The sequence below is a fragment of the Elaeis guineensis genome, chromosome 13 (genome assembly GCF_000442705.2).
Source record: "Elaeis guineensis isolate ETL-2024a chromosome 13, EG11, whole genome shotgun sequence".
Taxonomy (NCBI): domain Eukaryota; kingdom Viridiplantae; phylum Streptophyta; class Magnoliopsida; order Arecales; family Arecaceae; genus Elaeis; species Elaeis guineensis.
In genome coordinates, this window is record NC_026005.2 from 22,283,680 (window position 1) to 22,308,387 (window position 24,708).

At 38.4% G+C, this 24,708-nt stretch overlaps 1 protein-coding gene across 1 annotated transcript; it reads right to left on the reverse strand.

The window, feature by feature from the left end:
- Positions 1–362: 362 nt before the first annotated feature.
- LOC140853116 (uncharacterized) lies at positions 363–965 on the reverse strand. The gene has a single exon (XM_073247214.1). It carries the CDS (start codon positions 963–965, stop codon positions 363–365), a length of 603 nt encoding a protein of 200 aa, XP_073103315.1.
- Between the last annotated feature and the right edge of the window lie 23,743 nt (positions 966–24,708).

Sequence of the window (24,708 nt, forward strand, 5' to 3'; positions counted from 1 at the left end):
TACAAATGTACCATTTTCCATTTGCCTTCTTCACCAGGACCACATTTGCAATCCACTCAGGGTAAGTCATTTCTCCGATAAAGCCCGCTTGTAGTAGCTTATCTACTTCCTCGACAATCGTCCTTTGCCTCTCAGAGGCAAAATTATGCTTTTTTTTTCTTGAATGGATGATGCCGCGGGTTGACATTAAGTCAGTGCACTATCACTGAGGGATCAATACCCGATATATCCAGCAAAAAAAAAAACTAACCGAGATCTCAATACCTAGTTGAGGTTGGATCCGATCCGAATGATGTGCTCTGGGTTGCCATCTGCCAAAGGGATGAATACGAGGTCCTCGATCGGTGTCCCACGCTCCTAAGTTAACTCATCACGAGTATCCAATCCTTCAACAGGGTAGGACTCAGCAGGTCCGTCTCCTTGGAGGGTGTATTGTAGCAATGACGTGCCAAGTCTTGTTCCTCACGGACTTCTCCAACTCCCTCTGTCATTGGAAATTTTATCTTCAAATAATACGCGGATATAATGGCTTGGAGTGCATTGAGGCCTGGTTGTCCGAGAATCGTATTATATGCTGAAGGTGCTCGAACGATCAGAAAATCAACTAGGACGATAGATTGGCATGGGTATTGACCGACCTTTATTGTCAAGGTGATGACCCCTTCCATCAAGATAGTGGTTTCGGTAAATCTGACAAGTGGAGAGTTTATTCTCCCTAGTTGAGTAGCAGATAATTCCAATTTCACAAAAATGTCGTAAGACAAGATATCAGAGGAACTTCTATTATCGATCGAGATGCAGCATACATCATAGTTTTTGAGATTAAGTGTTACAACTACTGCATCATTGTGCGGGAACTGGACCTCTCGAGCATCCTTCTTGGTAAAGATTATGAGGTCCTCAATCTGCTGTCTCTTCACCTTCTTTCTTTCTCCACTATCGCCACCACTGCTCTGTCCCACCATGATGGTATTTATAACATCGAGAGGGGGTTGATCCTCCTGTTGTTCTACACTCCTCCATATCGTGATTGTAATCTCGATGGTATAAACAATACTTATTCAGGTCTCTCCAAGCCGGGTTTGTCCGTAGCTCCTTCACCTCCGGTAGTTGCCTCTTGATTTTTATGAGTACCTGAGTCCTTAGTGTGTTCAGTGGGGTGTAGTTGTTGTATCTCCTCGATGGTAACAAGGCTCGTTGATTCCTCCTTGGGGGGCTTATGGGCCAATGGTTCCTTGGGGGCCCATTCTTCTGACCACAGAACGGTGATCTTGAATGCCGATGTACTCCTGCCTCCTTCGTGGGTGATGATTCCTTGCTCTACATCCTATCTCCACCTCCGTCCATGGGATTGGTGGGAGTCTCATCCTCCATGAAGGCCTCTTCGATGCGGGCATATTTTTCTGCCCTTGCCAACATGTTAGGAAAGTCCAGAGGGTAAGTTTTAGTTAACAATTTTTTCAAATCATTCTTCTGTAGTCCACTCAAGAGTGGTCGCATTAAAGTGGTCGATAAATGATCGGAGGGTCTCTCCCACCTTTTGCTTGATGGTGTGGAGGTAGTCTGACCATTTCTACTGTCGACGACTGCTAACAAAATGTCTGATGAAGAATCGACTCAACTGCTTGAAGAAGTGGATTGAGTCTGGCTTCAAACTTGAATACCAGCACCTAGCTGCCCCCTTCAGTGTGGAGGGGAACGTCCGGCACAAGATCCCATCAGTCGCTCCTTGAAGAAGCATCAATGCTTTGAAACTTTTCAGATGGTCGATGGGGTATGTCGCTCCATCATAGCTCTCGAGTTGGAGAATCTTGAAATGACGAGACAAAGGTTCCTGCATGATCCGAGGATCAAAAGGCAAGCTATCGCTAAACCCATCGTACGACATCGGCCCCTAGGAATGGATTGCGTTGATCCACTGATACAAATCTTGAAAACATCAATCATCATCAGAAACCAGGCCCATGTTGGCTACCGACTGATGGGGAGATTGCCGATCGGGGGTTGAGTCATGCCCCGATCGAGGATTAGGAGGTCATCGCCATTCAAATTTCGAGTGCCGAAGATGGCTCTGGTGGGTCTGTCATCCCTTAAGGCCTTAAGGAACATCTCTTGGTCGGTCCGACAATGGAGCTACTGCCTGTGGCACCACTGATGGTGGGGCTAGAGCGGCCTGATGAGTTGGTGGTGCTATCGACACAGGTGTCAGGGGGCCTGAATTGACTGGATTGTTAGATGTATGTCCTAGAAATCAATATGGCTGACATATTATAACATTGCTAGAATATAATTTTATACTTAATATATTGATTTGATCAATAAAAGAGTAAGTTTATTTTTTATTCAAATGTGATGTGTCCTTGAATCATCTATGAAATTAACTTTTCGATACATATTCTCAAAGTATTGAGAATTAGAGATATATATTTAATTCTTAAATACTTTCGATCATAATATCATCATGAGGATGATGATCGATTCGGATAGATCGATGCACAGATCACTTCCTTCGGGATAGATGAGTCTCTGATCTACAGTATAGAGACACTGAGCGACGAGTGTGGATAGTTGTTAGAGAACTAGTATTGAACGTGACCATATGAGAGATCATTTAGATTTCTATTTGATCATCAGTGATTGTCTTGATGCTGTAGTTGTGTGAATGATCCTTTGATCTAAGATAATACAACTGCTCACAGTGAGACTGCTGGAGTTTAACTGACACATAAATATGATCTCAATGAGCCCTTGTAGTCGATGTTGGCGATAGTTAGTTTATTGTAGGAGTAAGGTATGTATCAAGGTAGGATCTATCGACTTTGATAGAGAGAAGTAGTCTTACGAGATTTGAAAGGGTAAGTCTAAGACTATGTGGTCACAATAGTGTGATTGATGAAAAAAATTTTTAATAAGCATCACAATTGGACTTGAGTTGATCGAATCTATCATATGACTGATGATGAGGTTTGACGATTTATCCATGACCTATCATCTATTCGGGACTCACGATAGAGGGACTGAATTACACGTTAACTATACCTTAAGATTCATTTTTGATTCTACTAGATTGCCACTACATACTGCTAGGTGTCACTGATGGATTGTGAGAGCTCACTAAAATTATTCTGGATCGATAATTTTTAATGAGTTAGAGTGAAATTATTTTGATCCATTGAAAAAAAATATAATGATACTATGATAAAGATCATTGTATATCTCACTACCAGATAGAATTGAACCTATGGGGTCACACAATAAAAGAATTAGACCTGAAATAAGTAATTAGACTGATGAAGTCTCAATTGGGTTTAGAAAAACTTTATTGATTTCAAGATAATTTTGTTAGCACATGGTTGGAAAGAATTAGATCTGAAATAAGCAATTAGACTGATGAAGTCTCAATTGAATTTAGAGAAACTCTATTGGTTTCAGGATAATCTTGCTAGTACATGGTTGGACCCAATTTTTTCTTTATATTTAATTTTTTTATTTGATAAGATAATTCAAACTTAATTATCTACTAATAATCTAAATAAATTAAATTTATTAGGCTTCAATTATTGGGTGCCTAAGATTTTGGATCAAATGAATTAAGGGTGCAAGTCCTTAATTTATTTTCTTGACAGTTTTGATGGGGCACCACTTGATTTGATCAAGTTGGACGTATCCCACCTTTAGAGGGCTTGTAGATCCTTGATGGGGCATCCCTTGGGTGCAAAAAAGAGTATGATTTTGTGGGTGCAAGGGCTCCAAGAGTTGGCGCCTAATAGGTTTCTTAAAAAAAATTGAATAACTTAAGTTATTAGGAAACCTAATGCAAGTAGGACTTGTATTAAGAGCTTGTTTGGTTTTGAATAGGATTCTTATGTCTGTTTAAAGGAATCTCCCCTAAGGTTCCTATGCACTCAAACCAGCAGCCCCACACCCACCAAGGAGAGCCCCACGCCCTCTCTTCCTCTCTCCCTCCCTTCTCTCTTGGATGTCCAAACGTCCTCTCCTTTGGGCATCTCTCTTCTTCACGCCCAAAAGGGCTTTGGGCATCCACCTCTTGTGCTAAATTCTAGTCCCTGGTAGCAGCATAATCAAGAGAAGAAAAGCAAGAGAAGAAGAGAAAAAGAAGATCAAGAAAAGGATCAAAGAGTTAATCACGATCCAGACTTCGTTCAGATTCGCAGGTTGATTTTTCTTGAAGAAGAAAAATTAATTTTAAGAGGACTGTTTCAGGTTGATCCCAAGTGGATATCCATAGAGACCAGATATTTGTGCGACTAAGAGAGAGCCTCTTCTCTTTTAGATTCAGATTTAAAAAAAAAATTATGAAATAGATATGTGATTCGATCACATATTAAATTTCAGCATATGTTCAATTTCAGCATATAAAGTAGATCCTTGTGGTTTATGTTTTATGCATGCATGATATAGATTAAAAGAAATTTTAATCTTTTATTCTGCTACAATGTTTAGAAAAAAAATTAAAAAATACATGCATGCCTCGACATAAAAATTTCAACATGGACATCGATTGTCAGAGTCTAAACCTGTTGGAATAATAAGTCGAACTGCTCCACTGTCACCACTACTGGTAGCAAGGGCAAAGGGTTTTTCATAGCTGTCGATGGAGCAGCATGGTTGCTTGGCTTTCCATCGGCTGCATGGTAGCATTGGTGCGGCAGGATGATGCTCTTCTTGGTGCTATGGTCACCCTGCTTTGATCTACATTCCTCCAAATTGGGGCAAAAAATTATGCCCGTCCTTTTTCTAGCGCTAGATCTGTTGGTGTGAGATATTAACCGATACCGAAAAAAGATGAAGATGGCTAAGATCGACACACCCAGGGGGGATCTACAAGAAAAAACTCCGATCAGAGGCAGCTCTAACGCGGATCTTCCAATGCTCAAGTTAGCATCTCGTTCAATAGAGGGAGGAGTGTGGGAGGTAGAGTGATGGCTTATCTTAGGGTCCCTTTTTTCTCCTTTCCTTATAGCCAGATTTTGGAGGTTATTAGATTTCAATCCGTAGACTGTCGGGCTAGGCCTTCTGCCATCTGTCCGTCGTTTAGGTTGTTAGTTGTGGGTGTCTGGCATGATGCATGGCCACGTACTAGCGATCCATCAGGGTATCCTGTCTGCTACATTTCAAGAGTTTATTGGGATTCCATCAGGAGATCCTGTCCACAATGTTCTGAGAGTTTGTTGGGATCCTATCATGTTGCATGCGGATGATCTGCACGTCGGGTCATCGAGATGAGTCGAGGTTGTGTTAGTGGTGTTAGGTAGGCTATCAGGGGTGATCCGTAGGTGATCTTCAAGAAAAGAAGATACAAGATACGAGATTTGGTTGCCATCAAGGATAGCTCGACAAGAAACTTCAGCTCAAGAAGGGAAGCTTCATCAGCCTACGCTTTGGCAAGCATCCCTGAAAGTCAGATTGCGGTGGATCGAGCGCCTAGGGGCCTACCATGACTCCAGAGAGGATCCACCAAGTTCTATCGATGGGTCCTCGATGTCTGTCTCCTCCCAGATCTGGCCATCCGAGAGTCAGGCATGGACACTGGGACCGACCATGAGCCGGGCCTGGTTCTATGCTCTCCAAGATTGGGCTTGGCCATTCTGGGCCTTGTGCCTCTTCACATCCGTAGGTCATGCAAATTTTTCATCAACATCAAGTATAATAATAATAATAATAATTAATTAATTAATCAATCGACTTATCTTTTTTTTTTCTTAAATCATAATGAATTATTCTATTTATTAAACAAGGAGGCACTCTTTTAGTAGAATAAATAGTGGTGGTGCACCTATTAAGGACCATAGGCATGAATTATTATGGTTTTATCTCTAGAAGTTCGGAGAAAATATACGTTGGTCAAATATGAAACTAGTAATGTAGATTTATAAAATGAACTGATGTCGCAAGGCTCCGAAAGATGGTTAAATGAGATCGCTCTGGAACCAAACTGGAGTGCTTTTGAATGCAGTTTGGTGGAGTCCATAAGAAAACCTACAAAAGGAGTTCTGGATCCGTAAGGATATCCTCCGGATTAGGACTCTCTGATGATTAAGTCATCCAAGGATCTTGTGAATCAACAGTAGAAATGGAAAGACTAGAAGACAAGAAAGAAGATTTTGAGAGAACAAAGTAATGACTCTTATTTTCTTCAGTGGGAGCAGCTGAAAAGATTCAGTAGAGTCTCAACACTGTGAGTTCTAACTTATCTTGTGGAGGACAACCTGCCCCTCCTTATATAGGCTATTAGGAGAGTTTGCTAGGCCATTAGTTTGTTACAATAGAATGGTTAGCTGTATGAAGATCATGGGTTGTTTGTTCATGTACAGATTAGCTATAAAATAGTTGGAAGATAGCTATTGCTGAACTGGATGCCAGCTGTAAGATAACCATCTATGTTTTCAAAGCTACATCAGTTACACCCCAATGTGCCTTAATGCAGATCGATAAAAAGCTAAGCTGAGTATCATGTTTCATCAAGGATCAACTTAAATCAGGTTAGATTGGTGAACTGATGAGCTAAAGATTAACACAGATCGACAGATCGATATACAACTGACTTGACTTGGCCAAGAATCATACTTATAATTCAAGTAATCCTGATACTACCGCGTGGCTTGATGGTGAGATCGGTTTATATGTACTAATACATGCCCCCCCACTTTCTAGACTTGAAGTGGAATATCAGGTGTGGAAAGTTCATTCAGGAGAACTCACCTGACTTGTATCATCATCATAATGCACCGTACTGCTGATGATTGAGAATATCAATTTTTTAATCATTCACAACAATATGCCATTTCTCGAAAATGATCTACCAAATTCAATAATTATGAGCACTTAGAGAATCGAGAGCTCATTATTATTTGGATGGCTATGCCCAGATGTGCGTGCGCCATATATCGTATTGCCATTGGTCACTTTATTCATCACTCAAATCTAACTTGTGTGGCTCAATCAAGGAGAGGTGTGTCGAACTGATTTTTTTAAAAATCATCAGATTATTGACAAGTTGTGTTGATCTGACAGTGTAGCTAATCAATCTGAACTATTGGTATGTTCTATAAATAGGCTTGTACTTTATTTGAAAATCACTTTATTATTTTCTTCATGCGGAAGCCTTGCTGAAATCTTCTCAAAGCTTCTTCGACATCACCAGAGCCAGAAAAGAGATCCCCCAATATTACTGGAGCCGAAGAAGAGAGAAGTCAAAAGTTCTTCAAAAGCTTCCTCAAAACTTTTTCTTTGTTTATTAGGTAGACTTTTTCATTCTCAACTCCTTTTTCACACAAGCCTAGGATTGGTTTCTGTAATCCTGCTCCCTCCTTTTAGATAGTATTCTCTTGGCTTTCTCCATCCACTTTCCTTTTTTTTATCCCACTCCTTTTTTTTTGAAAAATATCTTCTGATAGCAGTAATGAGATGAGTCAGGCTGATTGTGTATCTCGATCAATCCAATTGCTACTCGAGTTTGAGATGAAAACTTCACTTCGGATAACGGTCGAGGTCAGTACCTTAGATCGGGAGGATCCGAAATCTCCTATAAGGGATCTTTTAGATTACTTCGACCCAAGTACTAAATAATTTATCTTAACCGATCTCGATCTTCAGAAACTTAGAAAAAATATATAATTCTAGAAGAATTTCAACTCATAGCTCCAGATCAGGATGATAGGATCACTGAATCTCTAGAAGATCATGTTGCATTTTATGTTGAGGCACTTCGATCTGGACTTCGATTTCCTTTATATCCCTTCTTTAGTAATATTTTAGACTTCTATAGACTTCATCCAACCCAAGTTACTCCCAACGCCATTAGGATGATCATAGTATTCATCATTTGTTGTAATTTTTTCATACTACTATAGAAAGGAGCTACGGCAGTGGTTCTGAACTGCTGTCATAGTCCAAAAAATCGCTGTCATAGACTATGGTAGCGGTTCTGCAACCACTGCCACTGTGGCCATCACCATAAGTCTATGATAGCAGTTGTTGCAGTGGTTGTCACAACCGCTCTGAAGGAACCAGATTTAGGATTTTAGGGTTAGATCTTAAAATTTTTTCAAGATCAGGCAGCGGAAGACTAAAATAAATCAAAATTTATCTTATAAAATCAGAGAATCTCTAGATCTAAGATTTTATTACATGATTATTACATGGTATTAAATCAAAAATTAAAATATAAAGAGCAAGAACTATATGTTAATCATATCAATATGTTTCTATACTATATCTAATGTATGTAAAATATAATAGATCAGATCTATTACCTTGCAAGTTAGACGTTCTAACTTTACTGATTCGGACTTGAGGATGATGTTGTGAGTCGCACATACATCCGGCCTCTAGGAGTCATCCGCACAAGCCCACGAATCACGAACAAAAATCTTGGTCCAAAAAATCAGCACAGTATGCTAGTACTGTGCTGATCCTTCTTCGATGGTCGATCAGATACCTCCTTCTTCTTGATTTGGACTTTTTCAAAGAAGAGAAGTAGGAGAAAAAGTTTTAGATATGAGACACTCTCAGAAAACTCACAGATGGAGGAGGGGAAGGGGTGAACTCAGTAACCCTAGAAGAAGATCCTCTTCTTCTTCTCTTTGCTCTAATCCAGACACTTAGTTTTGTATTGATTATATCTCCATGCCCCTACACTCTTTGTCCCTAATTTTCACATGCCCCAAAGGTCTCTCAATACTCTATAATCCATAAAAATCTCAAGAAGAAATTCATATTAAATAAAGAGATATGAAGAATCCTTGTCTAGATTAAATACCTAGTCAAGAAAAATCCAAACAGGGCAAGACAAGGGGTGCCCAACTCTTGGGTGCCCCCTCCTTCTTTTTCTACAATGGACTACAAGCAAAGGATGCATAATATGTGCCATAAAATCCACAAAAATATCAGAATAAATCTGGGTAAAATCAGTGCCATAAGGAAAAAGTTTTGGTTTCCTAAAATTCTATCTCATAGAATTTGAAATCCAAACTAATTCCTACTTTGACTTGGTCCACAACCACATTCCATGTAAGAGAGAAAGAGTAAAAAATTTTGGGCATGCGTGAAGGCCTGAGAGAGAAGGTTTTGTCACACAAAATAAGAGAGAGTGGGCGTGGGGGGCTAAGGTGGCGCAAGGTGGAATCCTAGTCTTACTAGGATTCAATCTATGACTTGTTCAAATTTGATTTCTCAAACCAAATCAAACCAAAATCAAATCAACTCAATTAAAATAGGTCTTAACCCAATTAAAAATCTAATTTAATCAAATTAAATTAAACTTAAATCTGATTTAATTTTTTAATCGAATTAGAAAATTAGATTGACCTAAGTCCTAATTGGATTAGGACTAGTTTTTCTTTGCACTTGGCTTATCCAATAAACCAATTAGACTTAATCCAATCAAGCTCAAACTAAATATAATTAAATCATATTCAATTATACTTAATTTTAGTTTATTGGCTTAATCAAATTAAGTCAATTAGTAATCAAATTGCTAATCGATCCTCCTGCAACACTTGCACTAGGTTAAATATCAATCGTATTGATCGTTTAATCCTAGAACGATTCTTAATCATTGATCAACCATCCGATCGGATCCTGAACTCTAATGTGTGTGACCTCATAGGTCTGAACCTAAATCAGTAGCATAAAAATAAATTTTTATACCAATCGAAGTGACCATTTAGCAATGATACCCGACGGTTGGATAGGTCGAATGTGTAGAACAATATCCTTAGAACCCATGCAGATATAATTTTCATATAATTCATCTCCTTGACCAAAATGCTCATAGGATACCTCAGAGTTCAACTGTCAACTCTGATCAGGTTGTCTATATTGTATTTCAAAATATCAAATTCATCTGATGGATTAACCTGGCCAAGGTTTTGCTAAATCGAAATACGACTGATTCTTCTCCAACTCTTGGAGTGATCAATCCCATCTTGATCATATTCTGACTTCACAAGTACTTGACTGTGCCCAAAGACTTCCGTCACTGAATTAAAAATTCAGTTAGTCCAGTACCAAAGCACAGTGAGTTGCTTGCAAGTCACTGAGGCGATCTCAGGTCTAAAGGACACTTATACCTATATCCCATTAGAGACATTCTCGATAGCAGAATACTCTGGAGTTGGTCACGTTCAATGATGATGTACCCTTACATCTCACCTGTAAGCCATACTAGTGTCTTCACACTCTTTGATTAAGAGGACAACCAACCCATATGGCCTATAGCGACCTATGCTCGATAGAAGCTGTCGTCCTTATTAACAGCCCATCATTTGGTCGTGAACAGTTTTAAAGACTAATCGATAAATCCTCTCTTTATCGAACCTAAATAGTCCTAAGGACTTCATCACAACAACGGAGTTCATTAGAAGATGAAAATTTATGATGAAAATATTAAAAATATATTTTATTTATTAACAAATTAATTACAATATAAGATTGCTCAACCGTCAACAGGTTGACGATTGGCTTTTGGGACATATTTTTCAATAACTCCCACTTGTCCTAAAGCCACTCGACACAGTGTCTAATATCCATCTTCAACTTGTGGTTGTCGAACTCTTTTATCGTCAGGGCTTTAGTGAAAGGGTCGGCCAGGTTCTTCTTTCCATCGATCTTCTGAAGGTCGACGTCACCTCGATCCACGATCTCTCAGATCAAGTGGAAGCGGTGCAAAATGTACTTCGTTCGTTGGTGTGCTTTGGGTTCCTTCGCCTGAGCAATGGCACAAGAGCTGTCATAGTAGAGCAGGACCGGACCATCGAGGGAGGGTGCTACTCCGAGCTCGATGATGAATTTTTTCAGCTACACAGCTTCCTTCGTGGCATCCGATGCTGTGATGTACTCCATTTCACAAATAGAGTCTGCCACAGTATGTTGCTTGAAACTCTTCCAGCAGATGGCTCCACCATTCAGAGTAAAGATATAACCTGACATGCTTCTGCTGTCATCATGGTCAGATTGAAAGCTGGAGTCTGTGAACCCCACAAGTTTCAGATCTGACTCGCCATAAACCAACCATTGGTCCTTAGTATTTCTCAAATACTTAAGGATGGCTTTAACCACTTTCCAGTGATTTTCTCCAGAATTAGATTGGTATCTACTCACTACTCCTAGTGAGTATGCCACATCTGGCCTTGTACATGTCATGACATACACGATAGATCCCACAGTCGAAGCGTATAGGACTCTACTCATACGCTCTCTCTCTTCAGGAGTTGTCGAAAATTCTTCTTAGAGAGAGAAATTTCATGGCCTATCGATAAATAGCCCTTCTTGAAATTCTCCATGCTGAACCTCTTCAGCACAGTGTCTATGTACGTGGACTGAGATAATCCAAGCATCCTTTTAGATCTATCCCTATACATCTTCATCCCTAGAATGTAGGATGCTTCACCCAAGTCCTTTATGGAGAACTGTGATGACAATCAAATTTTATTCTCTGTAGTGTGGGGATGTCATTTTGATTAAGAAAATATCATCCACGTACAAGACAAAGAATACCACAACTGGATCATTTGTCCATTTATAGATGCAGGACTCTCCTCCGTTCTTAACGAAGCCATACATTTTGATCATCTTATCAAAACGCATGTTCCAACTCTGAAAAGCTTGCTTCAATCCATAAATGGATCTCTGAAGCTTGCACATCTTGCACTCATCTGTGGATGTAAATCCCACAGGTTGTATCATATACACCACTTCAGTCAGCTCTTCATTCAGAAAAGCTGTCTTTACATCCATCTGTCAGATCTCATAATCTAGATGGGCAGCTATTGCAAGCATTATCCGAATAAATTTGAGCATTGCCACAGGGGAGAATGTCTCGTTATAGTCAATACCATAATGTTGACGATACCCCTTGGCAACCAGACAGACTTTATAGGTCACCACCTTTTCGTCTGCGCCCCTCTTCCTTTTGAAGATCCAATTACACCCAATGAGTTTAACCCTTTCAGGTGGGTCAACCAATGTCCATACATCGTTGACCTTCATGGACTCTATTTCGAATTTTTGACTTCAAATATTTTTCAAAATCAGATCTCTGCATTGCATCCATATAGGTGATCGGATCCTTATCGTTCTCATCGAGTTCGATGGGATCACCATCTCGGATCAAGAAATCATAGTATCTGTTCAACATACACGGTACTCTATCGGATCATCTTAATGGTGCAGGTACATTGGGCTTCAAATTTGATCTCATCAAATCTGACTCAGGTTCAGCTATTGGTGTCGGTCCTTCTACCTGTTGAATTTCATCAAGTTCAACATTAGAGGCAACGGTTCCTTCACCAAGGAACTCCTTTTTTAAAAAAGTTACCTTAAGGTTGACGAACACCTTTTGTTTATCAGCATGGTAGAAAAAATATCCTTTGATCTCTTTGGGGTACCCTATGAATGTGCATTTGTTAGACCTAGGTCCAAGTTTATCTGTAACTAACCGTTTGACATAGGTCGGACACCTCCAGACCCTAAGGTGTGAAAGTACTGACTTACGCCATGTCCATATCTCATATGGAGTCTTAATTACAGACTTACTTGAAACCCTATTTAACAGATAACAGACCGATTCGAGTGCATATACCCAGAAGGATATTGGCAAGCTAGCAAAATCCATCATGGATCGGACCATGTCTAACAGAGTCTGATTTCTCCTTTCAGATACATTATTATGCTGTGGTGTTCCTGGAGGAGTCCATTGGGAGAGAATCCCATTCTCTTCTAGATATGTGAGAAACTCACCAGAAAAATATTCTCCTCCTTGATCAGATCGAAGAGTTTTAATATTCTTCCCAGTTTATTTTTCTACTTCACTTCAGAATCGTTTGAACATTTTAAATGAATTCGACTTATATTTCATCAGATAGACATATCCATATCTGGATAGATCATTCGTGAAAGTGATGAAGTAAAAAATCTACCTCTAGCACTTATGCTCATGGGCCTGCATACATCAGTATGTACTAGGCCCAAGAGCTCAGTAGCTCTTTCATTTTTTCAGTAAAAGGTGACTTAGTCATTTTACCAAGAAGATAGGACTCACAGGTTAGAAGTGATTCACAATCAGTGACTTCGAGGATTTCCTCTTGAGTCAACTTGTTTATCCAATTCTTGTTTATATGACCTAGCCTATAGTGTCATAAGTAGATACCTGATATACTATCTAATCTAGGGTGCTTGCCAGTAGAATAGACTACGTTAACAGGTTGTGATAACATATACACACCATTGTTCAAATATTCATAAAAAATAGTAACATCATTCATAATGATATTACAAACTTGTTTCTTTATTAAAATTTTATAATCATTTTTTGATCAAAAGGCCTACAGAAATAATATTTTAAAAAAAACTGGGATAGAAATGACAATCATTAAGAACAACGGTATGGAACTCAAATACAAGTTTCAAGATTCCTAATGCTAGAACTGAAACTGATCTTCCATCTCCAACGTTCAGGAACCTCTCGCTTTGCTCAAATCTCCTACTGACCTGCAACCCCTGCAACGAATTGCAAATATGGTAAGGACTATCGGTATCTAATACCCAGTTAGTTATATCACAAATAGAAAAATTGCAGGGAGTTATCATATAAATACCTTGCCTAGCAACAGCTTGCTTCTTTCTCTACCTGTTCGGATTCAGGGAGGCAATGTACTGAGGACAGTTCCTCTTCTAGAGCCCCAGCTTCTTGCAAAAAAAGCATTCAGCTTGACTCTTATCGGGCTTGATCTTTCTGGTCTGGCCCTGCACTGATGTCTCAGTCTGAACTTGCACCTTCTTCACTTTTTCTTTTTGTTCTTCTTCCCATTCTTAAAGGATCGAGAATCAGAAGACGAACCTCCCACTAAGTTCACAAACTCTTTGTGGAGTTGGTGATCCTTCTCAAAGTTCTGAAGCAACCCCAGTAACCCATAGTAGTTTACTTCTGGCTTTGTCATTCTATAATGAGTGAGGAATAGGAGATAAGACTTGGGCAGCGAGTTCAGTATTGCATCTTTCCCAAGTAGCTCATGCAAGAAAAAATCGAGCTTGCTCAAACGCTCCATCAGCTCGATCATGTACAATACATGATCAGTGACAGAGGCATCATCCCATATTTTGGTGTTGAAGATGGCACAACTAGTCTTGTGCCTCTTCACGTCATCGGGTGTGCCAAAGGCATCCTCCAACACTTGAAGCATGTCCTTTGGCTGAGCCATCTCAAATCTGTGACTGAACTCGTTGCTCATAGCAGCCAGCATGATGCAACGCATCGTGGTCCGATCACTGAGCCACTTCTAATAAGTGTCTCTGACTATTCCACGTGCATTGACAGCTAGCTCCTCAAATGCAGGATCCGTTATCACATATAGGATCCGTTCATGCTCCAGGACTATCTTCAACTTTCGGTACCAGCTACTGAAGTTGGGTCCCACCAAAATTTTATTATCCAACAATGATCAGAGCGATACGGAAGTGGCCATATCTGCACAAAGAAAAATCATAACCTAATTAGTAATTGATTCATTAAACCTAAAGATTTGGACTTTAATCAAAAGGTTTCTCTCATTATTTTATTCGAATTGGTAGTCTCTACCTCCAATTCGAGGAATTACCCTAATTCCTTAGTAGGTACTAGAATCCACTTAGACTGCACACAAGTCCAACTTTGGTTGGCCAATCCATATACATCTAAGGGTAGGTTCATAACCAATTATTTCTCTAAATAATTTTTTGTAATTTTAATTTTATCTCAGTCCCTAATCAGTAGGCTTTGGCCTCCACTGAAAAGGTCTGGTTAGGTCCAACCATTAACATGACCATACTTGGCCTATTTAGCCAATGAATAATTAGACCCAACTTTGGTTGGCTAACCTAACCATCATTTAAAAAGATGCAGTCAAAAAATCATATTATGAATGACAATTCCATCAGCCGATAAGCACCAGGCCTTTGGGCCTCCAATGAATATCCAACTGATGGACTCATTATCATCCACTTAATGGGAGGCTATAATCTAATTATCATTATAACTATTTCATTTTAAGGACCTAATAATTTTAGAAGATTTAATTGATTTAGAGGAGGAGGTCAGATGAACCAGCTTATCATGATCCTCCCACTGGCTTCACCAAGTCAGCTTAAGGGAGACCATTTAAAAGGTTTGGTCTAGGAGCACCTAAATTAGTCACACTGATTTACCTAGCTGATATGGGTCAGCTCGAATAGTCAAGTGATCCGATCAAAATATAATTTCACTAAGAGGCCAGGTAAGTTCGATCGATGGGAGGGTCTGCCAAAGTTTACCTTAGACATCGTCAGAAATGGCCAGATAAGCGGGCTGTCAATTAAAAACCATCGATCTGGTTTACCTTAGATACCAACTGATTTAATTAGTTTCGATTAGATCAACTTAACAGTTTGTGCTAGACCGCTTAGCCAAGAATCAAATCCATTTGGTTCTCATTAAAGACATGGACTTGACCAACTATAACTATTGTAATTGATCTAGAGAATCCTTGACCTAATCTAAGACAATAATTGATTAGATTTAGTCAATTCTCTAATTAAGTCCATCTTTAATCTAACCTTAGGTCTAACCCAATTAATGGACCTAATTTTCACTAACCCATTAACCCAATGTGTTATGGTTTGTGTCTTAGGTTCTTCAATTCACAATCCTAGAACCTAATCAAACAACTTCTTAATTCTCAATTAAGTTTTGAGCTGAGGGTTGGGGTTCGGCTTCTCGAAAATAATTTTCATGTTTGTAAAATATTTTTACAACATGGTTCTACCAATCAAGTTGCATGTTTGATTCATAATCAAAATACAAATAAAATAAGCATGAAACTACTTTAGATCTAATCTAAACAGGTTCATGTAATTGAAATAATTTCAACTTTAAACTGCACAAATTTTTCAGACAAATATATGATGGTTCTTTGCACAAAAATTATTAATAAAGAGATTTTATTTTATATTTAAATATCTTTTAAATATAATAAATTATAAATTTAATCTAGATCATATCTAATAAATTTATGATTAAAGATAGATCTACACGAACTAGGACAACCTTTGCACTGTAAGGGGTAAACCTTACAGCAGGACAACCTACAGTTCGTGATTGATCTAAAAATTTTAATTTTAGATTTAACAATCAGATTATAAATTAGATCTAATCTAAGAAATAATCTAAGCATGTATTAATAATCATGTAATAAATAACTTAGGCTCTGATACCAATTGAAGGAACCAGATCTAGGGTTTCAGGGTCAGATCTTGAAACTTTTTCAAGATCAGGCAGCGGAAGACTAAAATAAATCAAAATTTATCTTATAAAATTAGAAAATTTTAGATATAAGATCTTATTACATGATTATTATATGGTATTAAATTAAAAATTAAAATATAAAGAGCAAGAACTACATGTTGATCATATCAACATGTTTCTATACTACATCTAATGTATGTAAAATATGATAGATCAGATCTATTACCTTGCAAGTTAGACATTCTAACTTTACTAATTCGGACTTGAGGATGATGTTGTAAGCTGCACATATGTCCGACCTCTAGGAGTCGTCCACACGAGCCCACGAATCACGATCAGAAGTTCTGGTCCAGAAAATCAGCATAGTATGCTAGTACTGTGCTGATCTTTCTTCGATGGTCGATCAGATACCTCCTTCTTCTTGATTTAGACTCTTTCAAAGATGAGAAGTAGAAGAAAAAGTTTTAGATGTGAGACGCTCTCAGGAAACTCACAGATGGAGGAAGGGAAGGGGTGAACTCAGCAACCCTAGAAGAAGACCCTCTTCTTCTTCTCTTTGCTCTAATCCAGATACTTAATTTTGTGTCTATTATATCTCTATGCCCCTATACTCTTTCTCCTTGATTTTCATACATCCCAAAGGACTCTTAATGATCTATAATCCACAAAAATATCAAAAAAAATTTTATCTTAAATAAAGAGATATGAAGAATTCTTTTCTAGGTCAAATACCTAGTCAAGGAAAATCCAAATAGGGCAAGACAAGGGGTGCCCAACTCTTGGGCACCCCCTCCTTTTTCTGCCATGGACCATAGGAAAGGGTGCACAATATGTGCCATAAAAGCTACAAAAATATCAAAAAAAATCTAGATAAAATTAGTGCCATAAGGAAAGAGTTTTGGTTTCCTAAAATTCTATCTCATAGAATTTGAAATCCAAACTAATTCCTACTTTAATTTGGTCCACAACCACATTCCATGTAAGAGAGAAAGAGTGAAAAGTTTTGGGCATGCATGGAGGCCTGAGAGAGAAGGTTTTGTCACACAAAATAAGAGAGAGTGGGCATGGTGGGCTAAGGTGGCGCAAGGTGAAATCCTAGTCTTACTAGGATGCAATCTATGACTTGTTCAAATTTGGTTTCTCAAATCAAATCAAACCAAAATCAAATCAACCTAATTAAAATAGGTTTTAACCTAATTAAGAATCTAATTTAATCAAATTAAATTAGATTTAAATCTGATTTAATTATCTAATCGAATTAGAAATTAGGTTGACCCAAGTCCTAATTGGACTAGGATTAGTTTTTTCTTACACTTGGCTTATCCAATAAACCAATTGAACTTAATCCAATCAAGCCCAAATCAAATCTAATTAAATTATATTCAATTAGACTTAATTTCAACCTATTGGATTAATCAAATTAAGCCAATTAGCAATTAAAATACTAATCGATCCTCCTGCAATACTTGTACTAGGTTAAATGTCAATCGCATTGATCGTTTAATCCTAGAACAATTCTTAATCGTTGATCAACCATCCGATCGGATCTTGAACTCTAATGTGTGTGACCTCAAAGGTCTGAACCTAAGCTGGTAACATAAAAATAAATTTTTATTCCAATCGAAGTGACCATCTAGCAATGGTACCCGACGGCCGGATAGGTCGAATGTGTAGAACAACATCTTTAGAACCCATACGGATATAGTTTCCATATAATTCATTCCATTGACCAAAATGCTCATAGGACACCCCAGAGTTCAACTATCAACTCTGATCAGATTGTCCACATTGTATTTCAAAATATCAAATCCATCTGATGGATTATCCTGGTCAAGATTTTGCTAAATTGAAATACAGCGACTCATTCTTCTCCAACTCTTAGAGTGGTCAATCCCATCTTGATCACACTTTAACTTCGTAAGTACTTGACTGTGCCCAGAAGCCTTCCGTCACTGAATTAGAAATTCAGTTAGTCCAATACCAAAGTACAGTGACTTGCTTGCAAGTCACTGAGGCGATCTCAGGTCGAAGGGACACTTATACCTATATCCCATCAGAGACATTCTCGACAGCAGAATGCTCTGGAGTTGGTCACGTTCAATGATGATGTACCCTTACATCTCACCTGTAAGCCATACCAATATCTCCACACTCCTTGATTAACAAGACAACCAACCCATATGGCCTACAGCGACCTATGCTCGATAGAAGCTGTTGTCCTTATTAACAGCCCATCATTTGGTCGTGAACAGTTTTAAAAACTAATCGATAAATCCTCTCTTTATCGAACCTAAATAGTCCTAAAGACTTCATCACAACAACAGAGTTCATTAGAAGATGAAAAATTATGATAAAAATATTAAAAATATATTTTATTTATTAACAAATCAATTACAATACAAGATTGCTCAACCGTCAACAGGTTAATGATTTATTTTTGAGACATATTTTTCAACAACTCCCACTTATCCTAAAGCCACTCAGCACAGTATCTAATACCCATCTTCAACTTGTGGTTGTCGAACTCTTTTATCGCCAGGGCTTTAGTGAAGGGGTCGGCCAGGTTCTCCTTTCTGTCGATCTTCTGAAGGTCGACGTAATCTCGATCTACAATCTCTCAGACCAAATAAAAGTGGTGCAAAATATGCTTCATCCGCTGGTGTACTTTGGGTTCCTTCGCTTGAGCAATGGTATCAGTGCTGTCACAGTAGAGCAGGACCGAACCATCGAAGGAGGATGCTACTTCGAGCTTGATGATAAATTTTTTCAGCCACACAGCTTCCTTCACGGCATCCGATGCTGCGATATACTCCGCTTCACAAACAGAGTCTGCCACAGTATGCTGCTTGAAACTCTTCCAGCAGATGGCTCCATCATTCAGAGTAAAGATATAACCCGACACCCTTCTGCTGTCATCATGGTCAGATTGAAAGTTGGAGTCTGTGAACCCGATAAGTTTCAGATCTGACTCGTCATAAACCAACCATTGGTCCTTAGTATTTCTTAAATACTTAAGGATGGCTTTAACCACTTTTCAGTAATTTTTTTTAGGATCAGATTGGTATCTACTCACTACTCCTAGTGAGTATGCCATATTTGGCTTTGTACATGTTATGACGTACGTGATAGATCTCATGGTCGAAGCATATGGGACTCTACTCATATGCTCTCTTTTTTCAGGAGTTGTCGGAAAATCTTTCTTAGAGAGAAAAATTTCATGACCTATCGGTAGATAGCCCTTCTTAGAATTCTCCATGCTGAATCTCTTCAGCACAGTATCTATGTACGTAGACTGAAATAACCCAAGCATCCTTTTAGATCTATCCTTATAGATCTTCATCCCTAGGATATAGGATGCTTCACCCCAGTCCTTCATGGAGAACTATGATGACAATCAAACTTTTATTCCCTGTAGTGCGGGAATGTCATTCCCGATTAAGAGAATGTCATCCACGTACAAAATAAAAAATACTACAACTGGACCATTTGCCCATTTATAGATGCAGGGCTCTTCTTCGTTCTTAACGAAGCCATACGTTTTGATCACCTTATCAAAACGTATGTTTTAACTCCGAGAAGCTTACTTCAATCCATAAATGAATCTCTGAAGCTTGCACACCTTGGACTCATCTGTGGATGTAAACCCCTCAGGTTGTATCATATACACCTCTTCGGCCAGCTCTCCATTCAGGAAAGCTGTCTTTACATCCATCTGCCAGATCTCATAATCCAGATGGGTAGCTATTGCAAGCATTATCCAAATGGATTTGAGCATTGTCACAAGGAAAAACATCTCATTATAGTCAAAACCATAATGTTGACGATATCCCTTGGCAACCAGACGGTCTTTATAGGTCTCCATCTTTCCGTTTGCACCCTTCTTTCTTTTGAAGATCTATTTACACCCAATGGATTTAACCTCTTCAAATGGATCAACCAATGTTCATACATCGTTGACCTTCATGGACTCGATTTCGGATTTCATGGCTTCAAGTCATTTCTCAGAATCAGATCTCTGCATTGCATCCATATAGGTGATCGGATCCTCATCATTCTTATCGAGTTCGATGGGATCACCGTTTCGAACTAAAAAATTATAGTATCTGTCCGACTGACACGGTACTCTATCGGATCGCCTTAATGGTGCAGGTACATTCGGCTCTGGATCTGATCTAATCAAATCCGACTCAGGTTCAGCTATTGGTGTCGGTCCTTCTACCTGTTGAACTTTATCAAGTTCAACCTTAGAGGAAATGGTTCCTTCACCAAGAAACTCTTTTTCTAAAAAGATTGCCTTAAGACTAACGAACACCTTTTGTTCATCAGTATGGTAAAAAAAATATCTTTTGATCTCTTTGGGGTACCCTATGAATGTGTATTCGTCAGACCTAGATCCAAATTTATCTGTAACTAATCGTTTGACATAGGTCGGGCACTCGCAGACCCTAAGGTGTAAAAGTACTAGCTTACGCCCTGTCCATATCTCATATGGAGTCTTAATTATAGACTTACTTGAAACCCTTTTTAATAGATAACAGACCGATTCGGCAAGCTGGCAAGACCCATAATAGATCGGACCATGTCTAACAGAGTCCGATTTCTTTTTTCAGACACACCATTATGCTGTAGGGTTCCTAGAGGAGTCCATTGGGAGAGAATCCCATTCTCTCATAGATATGTGAGAGACTCACTAGAAAGGTATTTCCCTCCTCGATTAGATCGAAGAATTTTAATACTCTTCTCAGTTTATTTTTCTACTTCACTTCGAAATCGTTTGAACATTTTAAATGAATCTGACTTATATTTTATCAGATAGACATATCCATATCTGAATAGATCATCCGTGAAAGTGATGAAGTAAAAATTTTCACCTCTAGCACTTGTGCTCATGGGCCTGCATACATTAGTATGTACTAGGCCCAAGAGCTTAGTAGCTCTCTCACCTTTTTCAGTAAAAGGTGATTTGGTCATTTTACCAAGAAGACAGGACTCACAGGTTGGAAGTGATTCACAATCACTGACTTCGAAGATTTTCTCTTGAGTCAACCTGTTTATCTTGTTTTTGTTTATATGACCTAGCCTATAGTGCCATAAGTAGATATCTGATACACTATCTAATCTAGGGTGCTTGCCAGTAGAATTGATTACGTTGACAGGTTGTGATAATATATACACACCGTTGTTCAAATATCCATAAAAGATAGTAACACCATTCATAATGATATTACAAACTTATTTCTTTATTAAAATTTCATAATTATTTTTTTGGCCAGAAGGCCTACAGAAATAATATTTAAAAAAAATTGGGACAGAAATGACAATCATTAAGAACAACGGTATGGGACTCAAATAGAAGTTTTAAGATTCCTAATGCTAGAACTGGAACTGATCTTCCATCTCCAATGTTCAGGAACCTCTCACCTTGTTCGAATCTCCTACTGACCTGCAACCCCTACAACGAATTGCAAATATGGTAAGGACTACCGGTATCCAATACTCAGTCAGTTATATCACAAATAGAAAAATTACAAGGAGTTATCATATAAATACCTTGCCCAGCAATAACTTACTTCTTTCTCTGTCTGTTCGAATCCAGAGAGGCATTGTACTGAAAACAGTTCCTCTTCCAGTGCCCCTGCTTCTTGCAAAAGAAGCATTCAGCTTGACTCTTACTGGGCTTGATCTTTCTGGTCTGGCCCTACACTGATGTCCCAGCCTGATCTTGCACCTTCTTTACTTTCTTCTTCTTGTTCTTCTTCACTTTCTTAAAGGATCGAGTATCAGAAGACGAACCTCCCACTAAGTTCACCGACTCCTTATGGAGTTGGTGATCCTTCTCAAAGTTCTGAAGCAACCCCAGTAACCCATGGTAGTTTACTTCAGGTTTAGTCATTCTATAATGAGAGGAATGGGAGATAAGACTTAGGCAGCGAGTTCAGTATTGCATCTTTTCCAAGCTGTTCATGCAAGAAAAAGTTGAGCTTGCTCAAACGCTCCATCAGCTCGATCATGTACAATACATGATTAGTGACAGAGGCACCATCCTGCATTTTGACGTTGAAGATGGCACAACTAGTCTCGTGTCTCTCCACATCATCGGGTGTGCCAAAGGCATCCTCCAACACTTGAAGCATGTCCTTTGATTGAGCTGTCTCAAATCTGTGACTGAACTCGTTGCTCATAGCAGCTAGTATGATGCAGCGCACGATGGTCCGATCACTGAGCCACTTCTGATAAGTGTCTCTGACTGTTCCACGTGCATTGACAGCTGGCTCCTCAGATGCAGGATCCGTTATCACATATAGGATCCATTCATGCTCCAGGACTATCTTCAACTTTCGGTACCAGCTACCGAAGCTGGATCCCACCAAAATTTCATTGTCCAACAATGATCAGAGTGATAGGGAAGTGGCCATATCTGCACAAAGAAAAATCATAACCTAATTAGTAATTGATTCATTAAACCTAAAGATTTAGATTTTAATCAAAAAGTTTCTCCCACTATTTTATTCGAATTGATAGCCTCTACCTCCAATTCGAAGAATTATCCTAATTCCTTAATGGGTACTAGAATCCACTTAGGCTGCACACAAGCCCAACTTTAGTTGGCCAACCCATGTATATCTAAGGATAGGTTAATAATCAATTATTTTTTTAAATAATTTTTAATAATTTTAATTTTATCCCAATCTCTAATCTGTAGGCTTTGACCTCCACTGAAAAGGTCTGGTTAGGTCCAACCAATAACATGACCATACTTGGCCTATCTAGCCAATGAATGATTAGGTCCAACTTTGGTTGGCTAATCTAACCACCATTTTGAAAGATGTAGTCAAGAAATCATATTATGAATGACAATTCCATCAGTCGATAAGGACCAGGCCTTTGGACCTCCAATGATTATCCAACTGATGGACCCATTATCATCCACTTAATGAGAGGCTATGATCTAGTTATCACCATAACTATTTTATTTTAAGAACCTAATAATTTTAGAAGATTTAATTGATTTAGAGGAGGAGGTCAGATGAACCAGCTTATCATGATTCTCCCACTAGCTTCATCAAGTCCGCTTAAGGGAGACCATTTACAAGAGCTGGTCTAGGAGCACCTAAATTAGTCACACTGATTTACCTAGCTGACATGGGTTAGCTCGAATAGTCAAGTGATCTGATCAAAACATAATTTCACCAAGAGGCCAGGTCAGTTCGATCGGTGGGAGGGTCTGCCAAAGCTTGCCTTAAACACCATAAAAAAATGGCCAGATAAGTAGACTGCCAATTAAATACCACCGGTCTGGTTTACCTTAGACACCAACTGGTTTAATTAGTTTCGATTAGATCAACCTAACAGTTCATGCTAGACCGCGTAGCCAAGAATCAAGTCCATTTGGTTCTCGTTAAAGACATGGACTTGACCAACTACAACTATTGTAATTGATCTAGAGAATTCTTGACCTAATCTAAGACAACAATTGATTAGATTTAGTCAATTCTCTAATTAAGTCTATCTTTAATCTAACCTTAGGTCTAACCCAATTAATGGACCAAATTTCCACTAATCCATTAACCCAATGTGTTATGGTTTGTGTCTTAGGTTCTTTAATTCACAATCCTAAAACCTAATCAAATAACTTCTTAATTCTCAATTAAATTTTGGGCTGAGGGTTGGGGTTCGACTTTTCAAAAATAATTTTTATATTTATAAAATATTTTTACAATATGGTTCTACCAATCAAGTTGCATGTTTGATTCATAATCAAAATGCAAGTGAAATAAGCATGAACTACTTTAGATCTAATCTAAATAGTTTCATGTAATTAAAATAATTTTAACTTTAAACTGCGTAAATGTCCCAGATAAATATATGATGGTTCTTGTCACGAGAATTATTAACAAAAAGATTTTATTTTAGATTTAAATACTTTTTAAATCTAATAAATCATAAATTTAATCTAGATCACATCTAACAAATTTATGATTAAAGATAGATCTATATGAATTAGGACAACCTTTGCACTGTAAGGGATAAACCTTACAGCAGGACAACCTACAGTTCGTGATTGATCTAAAAATTTTAATTTTAGATTTAACAATCAGATTATAAATTAGATCTAATCTGAGAAATAATCTAAGTATGTATTAATAATCATGTAATAAATAACCTAGGCTCTGATACTAATTGAAGGAACCAGATCTAGAGTTTCAGGGTTAGATTGATCAACCATCCAATCAGATCTTGAACTCTAGTGTGTGTAACCTCAAAGGTCTGAACCTAAGTCGGTAATACAGAAATAAATTTTTATACCAATCAAAGTGACCATCTAGCAATGGTACCCAACGGTCGGATAGGTCGAATGTGTAGAACAACATCCTTAGAACCCATGCGGATATAGTTTTCATATAATTTATCTCCTTGACCAAAATACT